Here is an 8,931-nt window from a genome sequence, read left to right on the forward strand (position 1 = left end):
TGGTACACTCATGACTTCTCCCTGTGTTTTGGGCCTCATCTTATGGCTATATCAGTTTATTGAACTAGCCATTTATCTACTTAAATATTAAAAACATTCAATTTATTCTCCTTGGATCTATCTGACACTTAGAAGAAAGAAATTCTAGGATTTAAAATGTATGACTAATGTATGACTTGGCATGATTAAATGGTGAAATGAATAATGTTTTAATGAGTGATTGGTAATTATTTAATAATTAAAGAGCTCTTATGAATATTCTTGAACACCCTGTGGAAAAGCTAAATGGTATGCTGATTTCATCAAGCATTCAAATCAAATCAGAATTTATTTTTATGGGATCATTTTAGAGATAGTCTACAGGAACATCACCACAATAATGCAAACAGAACATAAAAGTAACTTGCTCTAATACTTCTGCTTTTTTAATATTGGATCTTGATTTTTCCATGCAAAGGATTTCAATGCACTAATGGATTGCAGCTGAACTCTATTCCAAGTGCCACAGCAGCCAGTCAGGTTTCATCAGTCGTTCAGTGATAGGTTAAGGGTGCTTCAGGTTTGGTTTGTAAACGCAGATGAATGGTAGCTTATTGCTGCAGTTAGAGCCATCCCATTCACCCCCTCCTGGAAACAAAGACCAAGAGTGATAACAAAGGAAAGGCAGAAGATATGATAAGAGAACTATTTCACTCCTTACGTGGAATCATTTAATCTCAGTTCAGCACCTGGAAATTTAATTTTCTTTTCATTTGTGTTTCCATAGTATGTACATTGCAGGTCTGGGCAACATTTTAATAAGATGTTGTTTTCTGTAGCTAATCCTGGAAATAGTCTATCCACTGGAATAGCAGAGGTTCAAGAGCAAAGTAAACTGTGTGAGTCATAAATCATCTTAGATTTTCCTTACCTCCAATATTGAGGCTCAAGCAAAATTTTATGTTAAACAGACTGTTAATTAGTCTTCTAACAGAACTGAAAATGGATAACAGAGGCCTCTGGATGAAGGTTGTCAGAGATCCATCACTCCATTTCAACAATGACCCCTGCAGACAAAAAAAAATAACTCCAGAAGATTAATGGGAACTGCAGGTAGCAGTTAAATTCTGAAAGCAGTTTGGCACACTTTTATATTTGCTGGGATGGAAAAAGGACTGAACAGGGGCCCTCTTCCACATGGACTTAGAAACAGTTATCGCTTGTGGGGATATCATTGTTCTGTAGAGCTGCATGAATAATTAATTTTTAATTCCATGTTAGATTAATTTCACCTCATCTTCTCTATATGAATTGTCCTCAAATAAATCATAATTTTCTTGAATATATTTGTAATTCAGAATAGACTATATCACTCATGACTAATTCACTGCAGGTAAGTGACACTCAGAATTTGAGACATTCTGGATGGACACACAGGTCATTGATATGCCCTGTTGCATGTGTAAAATTTACAGAATAAAATTTCTATTTCCAACATGCACTTACATATCTGAAATTCACTTGCTTTTACCAATTTTACTAATGTTATATTCACCATATCAGCAAAAGCTCTGCTAGGTTCATTGTCTAGAATATTGGTGAGAAAACACTCTGAAGGAATTCATTAAAAGATCTGAATGAATATATCCATCCAAGCTTTTTATAACACCAAGTCCAGTCTACTACCCTGACATTCTGCTAAACAGAAATTAAAGAGAGAAGTTATTATCCACCATCCAGTGGTGGATTTATCCACTTCTCCTTTGAGATTTGTATCTCAGCTCTCGTTCTTCAGGTGGAATATAAGTGGAATATGATGTTGATCAGAGTTTATCACTTCAACTTTTTTTCCTCGAACTCCCATCTTCCTCTATCCCCAGCCCCCCAGATCACTGAAGGATAAAAAGCATGACTTTTTGATACATCTTTAGTTTTGCTGAGACTGAAAAGATCTTCCCTTGTTACAAACGGAAACTATTCCCTTGGGGAAAAAAATAAAAAAATTCTAGTAGACATTTTTGGTCAGTTGAGTTATAAAGGTCTTTTGACTGATGCTTGTTTTCATTACCGGTCCTGGCACACTTGCCTTTTGGTAAGTTCCACCTGTCCAGAGCTTGGTTTCCTTTTGTCCCTGAGAAAGTTTACGAAGGAATTCATTCTCTTCTTCACTAGTGATGCTGGTTAGGTGACTTCCTGCTCTTTCAGCTGAACAGGTTTCCTGCACAGTAAGAAGCAGTAGAGAGTTAAACATGGGAGACAAAAAATGGCTAGAGCTTTCTGAATAAGAGTTGAGCAAAGAAAAATGTGGAATAAATGATTAGTGGGTGGAAAAGGACATGGCAATAAGAGAAAGTCCAAGAAAGGGATATCTAATAGGAGTAGAAATGTGAGGTGACAGGGAAATCCACCAAAAGTTTTCAGTTTCAAAAGAAGAGGAATCAAAGACGGAAAAAAGAGAAGAACAGAGAGAAGGAATGCTCAAAAAAAAAAAAGGCAAAAACTTGAACTGCGGGATCCAAGTGAGTGGCGCCTGTAGTGTAGCCAATTACAAAGGGTTTCTATACAGCCAGTAGAGAACAAGAAGTATCTCCAGACTGTCATACACCCAGTGAAAGAAAGGCATTGAGGGGAGCTAAGATGAAGTGGCTGTCACTGGTAAGACCCTACTGAACAGCACAGCCTAGGTATCTCCACTTTTTTGACAGCTAACGTCAGGCAAAATGAACCTTACAATGAAAAGAAATACAAAAAGACAGATGAGCAGAAATTGAGATTTCAGAAGAGTTTGTCCAAGAGGATGCTATTTACGATGTTCCTTCCTCGTGTCCCTAGCCAGCTGGGGAATGGAGTAGACAGGAACAGTTCTCCACCCTGAGTCTCTCCAAACAGACTGGGTCCTCCAGAGTTTTCTTTTGCATTTGGTAGGGAAGGATATTTTTGTTTGCACCGCGAAGCAAGAGCACTCTAGCTGATGTTTAGTACTGGTGTTTAGGCTCAGGGGAAAACTGTTCTCTTCATCCTGAGGCATTTAAATTTCATACACTCTTGTAGACATGACTCAAGAGAAACATGGCATGCCGAGGCAAACATATATGGAAAATTTTTGTGTGGCTCCTGAAAGATATCAGGTGCAGAGCTTCAAATTACAGGACTCACCTGATATCAACTGAACAGGTAGCAAAGTGAAGTCAGAATGTCTTTTAGGAAGTATCACTTAATGAAGTGGAAAAAGGGTTCACTGTTTCCAAGATATTTGATGAATCAGTGACAAAGGTCAAACCCAGAAGAAATGGTGATGTGAGACATGTAGGAAGCAGACGGAGAAACCCTTCAACTATAACCCTTCAGTTTGGTGTCCTCTTACATTCAAGGATCCCCCAGAACCACCTAAACTTCTGTTCACTGGTGTATTGTGCCCTGGCAGCCAGGAGGGCCAACCATATCCTGGGGTGCATCAAGCACGGCATTGCTAGTCAGTCGAGGGAAGTGATTGTCCAGCTCTACTCTGCGCTGGTGCGGCCTCACCTCGAGTACTGTGTGCAGTTCTGGGCACCACAGTACAAAAAGGATGTAAAACTGTTGGAGAGTGTCCAGAGGAGGGCAACGAAGATGATGAAGGGCCTAGAGGGGAAGACATATGAGGAGCGGCTGAGGTCACTGGGCCTGTTCAGCCTGGAGAAGAGGAGGCTGAGGGGGGACCTCATCGCAGTCTACAACTTCCTTGTGAGGGGGAGTGGAGAGGCAGGTGCTGACCTCCGTAATCACCAGTGACAGGACCCACGGGAACGGTGTTAAGCTGAGGCAGGGGAGGTTTAGGCTAGACATCAGGAAGAGGTTCTTCACTGAGAGGGTGGCTGCACACTGGAACAGGCTCCCCAGGGAAGTAGTCACTGCACCAAGCCTGTCTGAATTTAAGAAGCAATTGGACTGTGCACTTAGTCACACGGTCTAAACTTTTGGGTAGACCTGTGCGGTGCCAGGAGTTGGACTTGATGATTCTTATGGGTCCTTTCCAACTCGGGATATTCTGTGATTCTATGATTAGAAATAACTCACTTTACAGAATGAGGAAAATAGGCCTTGTGCTCAAAAACCTCAGTATAAGAAGGGAAACATGAGAAATAGCAACTCCAGAAGGTCCAGGTTCCAAGCTGGAAGTAGTTTGTTGCAGGAGCGTGTCCTGTGGTGAGGCAGAGTACAGCTAACCTCATCAGCACTGAGCTGAATATCAAATTCTTTTGGTCAACACTGATACATGACAGAAGAAGCAGAGAGGGAGGAAAAAAGAGTCTAGTATAAGACAGATAACTGTAGAAAGTAGAGAAGAAATGATGAACACTCCTGTTTGGAAGAACCTGGTACCTCAGCTTTGGTCCAGGTCATTCTCTCTTCAATAAGCTTGTAGCAGCGTCCTTTGTAGCTAATCCAGCCTTTCTGACATGGATTTTGGCAGATGAGTTTTGCAGATGAGCCTGGAAGAGATGGATTAGGAATTACGTTATGTGCAGGATTATGTCTGTCAGAAATTTTGGGCAAGTCATTGTGATGCTCAGCTATAGTGTTGTCAACAAAGAAGCATAGAATAAATCCAAAAGAAAAGTCTCACAAATCTTTCCAGATAGGGAGATATCCCTAAAATATCTTGATTCAGCTAAACTGAGTTCAGCATTTCACAGGGACATTCAGTAAAGTGAAACTGCAAAACAAAGGGCAAATACTAGATATTCAGGGCTTGGCTTTTTTTTTTTTTCTTCCTTTTCTCTTTTAAAATAAATAAATAAATAAATAGATAGATAGATAAAATTATAATGTTTAAAACATCAGCATATGAGGAGCACTAATTTAGGAGCCAGATGCCATTTAGGTTATAAGCAGAATTATTTTGCTGCCATCATTACAGGGTCCAGTGGGTGCAGCTGTGCTTTAGCAATCCATTCCAATGCGTGCTGCAATGCATCACATTTGTGGATTCTGCTCTGGATCTGCCCCCTGGAGACACAGCAGCAGGTTCGTTGGGCCAGCTCTGGAAGGTGTGTGGGCCTTTGTGGTTTCCCAAGAGTCATCAGCATGTGGTCTGGCTGGCCTGGAGTGTAGTGTATTAGTCCGCCTTTGCTGGGGAGAGCCTGTCTCTGCAATAGTAATAGGGACTTCAGGCTGGTGCATCACATTGCTTTAGAGGAGAACAAAACACATTTGTCAGGCCTGAATTAAGATGGATTTTGCTGAAAGTTCTTGGAATTGATTTCTTTCCAGTTTCTTTCTTGGTAAGTAGTCAGCACAGTTGGGTTCAACTTACAAAATATCATTGATTTCTCTCCCCAAACCACAGATGATTCAGCTTGTAATTTCCTCTACAATTATAGAGCAGGTCTCCTTAGAAACTGCTTGTATCCATTCAAAGTTTCATCTTGTGGAAACCACATTTCCCCTCTCTTAGGACAGATGTGCTTGGCACTAGTCCAGACAGGAAAAAAAAAAATAATAAAGGAAGGTACGATAAATATTCTCTTTTCTCCTGTTCCCTCTTTTCTGCTTCCTGAAAGGAGACTCACAGCATTACAATTTCAGCTCTCTCTGAGTGCTTTTGGATCTCAGGCCATCCCAAGTTGTGGAGTTGGCTCTGGGGCTGCTCATGCCTCTGCAACCAAAATGGCCAACGTGTTGCACACTCTTTCTCCTCTAAGGCAGAACAGGGCGCAAAAGAGTGGTCATGCCTTCTCTATCCCAACACAGTGTGTGCCACCAAAGCCTAGCCAAGCCAAGCTGATTGCACAATTGGTTCTGCCTTGGCTGGCAGTCACGCATTGCTCCTTCAACAACACACAGGGGAAGTCTCCACCTTCTCTTGGCATCCCCTGTGACCCTCAAAGTAACCTATCCTCATGCAGGGAGTCCCTGTCATGGAAAGAGCTTGGCTTCTGGGTCTGACAGAGAGGGTCAGACAAACCACAGGATCTAGTTTGTACAGATAAATTGTAGGAGCTAATGACAGTTTGCAGAGCTTTGCAGGAGGGAAGCTTGCGCTGGGGCAAGGTCACACAGAGTGTCTCTAACCTCTGATTTCTCCTCAGTGCTTTCCTGAAAAGGTCAAGATGACATTATATTCATTTTACATTTAGAAAAATACCTCAGATTTTCTTCCTTAATGACTGTAAACGAGGCCTGTGCAGGCAACAGAGGCAAAAAGTTGAAGCTAGGGGACAGATTATCTTTTTTGCAACATCAGAAAAACAACTGAGGCACGTTACACTCACCTTCTGAGATGGAGAGAATCAAGACTCCAAAAAGCAGGAAAAAAAAATGATAGGACATTGTCAGATGGCCTGGTAGCCCTACTACCTGTGACCTGTAAAAAGCAGAAGGTGTTCAGTTTAGTACCTAAATGTTGGTGGAAGTTTGTAAGTGGAAAGATCTGCAACCCTATGAAAGAGGCTTGCAGCAATGTATTTTACTTCACTGGGAAGAGTGCGTGTGAGGTGGATGGAGGACTAGCTGAACTGTGGAGCTCGAAGCATTGTGGTCTGTGGCAAAACGTCCAGCTGGAGGCAAGTGACCAGCAGTACGTCCCAGGGGTCAATACTGCTGCCAGTACTGTTTAAGATATTTGTTAATGACCTCTGCGATGGGACACAGTGTACCATCCACAAGTTCACATATGATACAAAACTGGGAGGTGTAGCTGGCACACCATGCGGTCGTGCTGCCTTTCAGAGAGACCTCAACAGGCTGGAGGAACAGGACAGCAGGAACGTCATGGAGTTCAACGAAGCAAATGCCAAGTCCTGCTTCTTGTGAAGAACAACCCCAGGCGCCAGTATAGGCTGGGAGCCAACTGACTGGAAAGCATCTCTGCAAAGAAGGGCCCGGTGGACAGCAAGCTGACCACAGGACAGCAACGTGCCCTAATTGCCAAGGACAACAGCCTCCTGGGTTGCATCAGAAAGGGGGTAGCCAGCAAGCTGAGGGAGGTAAACAGAGGGTTCCCTCTGTTTAACCCTGGTGAGACACATCTGGAGTGCTTGAACCAGTGCTGGGCTCCCAGGAAAAGACAGACATGGAGTGAGTCCAGCCATGCCTAGTAATGACTATAGGCCATGGTATGGGCCATGGCCCATGACTATGGGCCAATATACAGGCCACGGTAATGACTAAGAGTCTGGAGCATCTTTCGTATGAAGCTGAGAGAGATGGGAGGGCTATTCAGCCTGGAGAACAGAAGGCTCAGAGGGATCTTATAAATTTATACAAATACTGGAAAAGGGGAAGCAAAGAAAGCAGAGCCAGCCTCAGTAGTTTAGAGAGACAGGACAGGAGGCAATGGACACAAGTTAAAATACAGGAATCTCCATTTAAGCACAGCAAAAACTTTTCTACTTTGAGAGTGTTCAAACAGTGACACAGGTTGCCCAGAGAGACTGTGGATTCTTCATCCTTGGGAATATTCAAAGCCTGATTGGACATGCATTTCCTGTTCCTTGGCTTACATCATTTATGGCAAAACATCACTTTAGGATGTGGCTCAGCCCACCAATCAAGATTTCAGTTTTTGTTAGATTTTTCCACATTTTTCAGCACAGATTTTCTTTTTCCAAATTGTCCCATTTCTCATGACAGAGAAACCCAGACAGTGTTCCTTTCTTAATCAGGCTCCTTCCTTTAGTACACACACAATGAATTAGTTATCCTTATCTCACTCATTATTAGATATCCTTATCTCACTCACGACTTTTTTTTTCTTTTTTTCTTTTTTTAGCCAAATTTCACATTTCTACTTTTTGTAAAACAGCTCTGAAGAGTATGAACAGAATATAAGAGAATGAACAGAAAACATTCATGTGTTTATACAAGTAAGGATGCAGTAAGTAAGGACAAAAGATATGCAGGGCTGAAAGCAGCAGCAGAAGGGTGAACTTCATTCATTCAATACTATTTTCAAAAAGAAGAATAGACCTGAAATGAAACACACTCTTGGTATGACAAATGGAGAGATTAATAGAAAATACTTGGTTAACTCTAAATTACAACAAATCAATTACAGTCCCAGTTTGCCCATATTTTGACCCTTACTGCCACCAAAAAAAAAAAGAAAAAAAGACCAAAAAAAGACCAAAAAAAGAAAAAAAAACCTGAGTGATTGCATTTCAGTTAATGCAGTGGCTCTGGATTGACACCTGAATAAAGGAGATTGAAATCACACCACCTGTTGTGTGGAACACTTCCATTTGTACTGGTAGAGAGACAGAGAAGGCATAAGGTATAGATAACATAAGTGATACCTCTATAGGACAGAAAGCAGCAGGTATGTATAAATATTTTCCTATATATCATACATACTCCTATGGATATGTATGTGTATGTATAAATGTGTTGATACATACTTACATGCATGTATCTACAGAAATACACAAATATGTAACAGTTGTGAAGGGGTATTAAAAATGTGCAATGAATATTAAAACCCACCACCTTGTTAACAAACTTAGAGGGATCTAAGAAAATATATGTTAAAAAAAGCAATAGACACCACTTTTATGGATGTATGCTCTTCTTACCTTTAATTCCTTACTCCTCGTCTCTTTAGTGGGAGAAATCTTTGTCCTTGAGGTATTTATATTATGCCGACTTTTGCTAGCGTGGTTCTTTATACTCTGGCAAATGAAACCTCCTCCAGTATTATCCCTGACAGCTTTTGTTGTGGTAGTGCTTTCCCTCAAACAGAAGTGGGTGGGATCTGCTCTTCACCATACCTTTGTGTACATTGGTTGAAGTGTCTTTTTGTATCAGGCCCTTGATCAGAAACACACCCTTAATCTGAACAATTAAGTGAGAAATCACATGGGTCCAGAGAGCAAATTTCTGTCTCTGTGTGGAAGACTGAAATGAGGGGATTAGAGGCCTCCGTTGAAATACCAGCATAGGACACAACCCCACCATCAGCCAGCACTGTGAAGT

At 41.5% G+C, this 8,931-nt stretch overlaps 1 protein-coding gene across 1 annotated transcript; it reads right to left on the reverse strand.

Annotated features, from left to right (window-relative positions):
• Nucleotides 1-299: 299 nt before the first annotated feature.
• LOC308188207 (snaclec agkisacutacin subunit A-like) lies at nucleotides 300-8,668 on the reverse strand. Its single transcript, XM_080577014.1, has 6 exons — nucleotides 8,532-8,668; nucleotides 6,234-6,325; nucleotides 4,342-4,451; nucleotides 2,066-2,197; nucleotides 911-1,046; nucleotides 300-627 (listed from the first exon to the last, which is right to left on the reverse strand). The coding sequence occupies exons 2-6, from the start codon at nucleotides 6,289-6,291 to the stop codon at nucleotides 545-547; spliced, it is 519 nt and encodes a 172-aa protein (XP_080433140.1). The 5' UTR covers nucleotides 6,292-6,325; nucleotides 8,532-8,668; the 3' UTR covers nucleotides 300-544.
• Nucleotides 8,669-8,931: the final 263 nt, after the last annotated feature.

Source organism: Anser brachyrhynchus (genome assembly GCF_964034855.1).
Source record: "Anser brachyrhynchus genome assembly, chromosome: 1".
NCBI classification, from domain to species: Eukaryota; Metazoa; Chordata; class Aves; order Anseriformes; family Anatidae; genus Anser; species Anser brachyrhynchus.

Coding starts and splice junctions, on each gene's coding strand:
- LOC308188207 (XM_080577014.1), bottom strand. CDS start 6,291: ATGTCCTATCATTTTTTTTTCCTGCTTTTTGGAGTCTTGATTCTCTCC. Junction 4,452..6,233: donor GATTCTCTCCATCTCAGAAG/GTGAGTGTAACG, acceptor CATCTCTTCCAG/GCTCATCTGCAAAACTCATC. Junction 2,198..4,341: donor TGACCTGGACCAAAGCTGAG/GTACCAGGTTCT, acceptor CTTACTGTGCAG/GAAACCTGTTCAGCTGAAAG.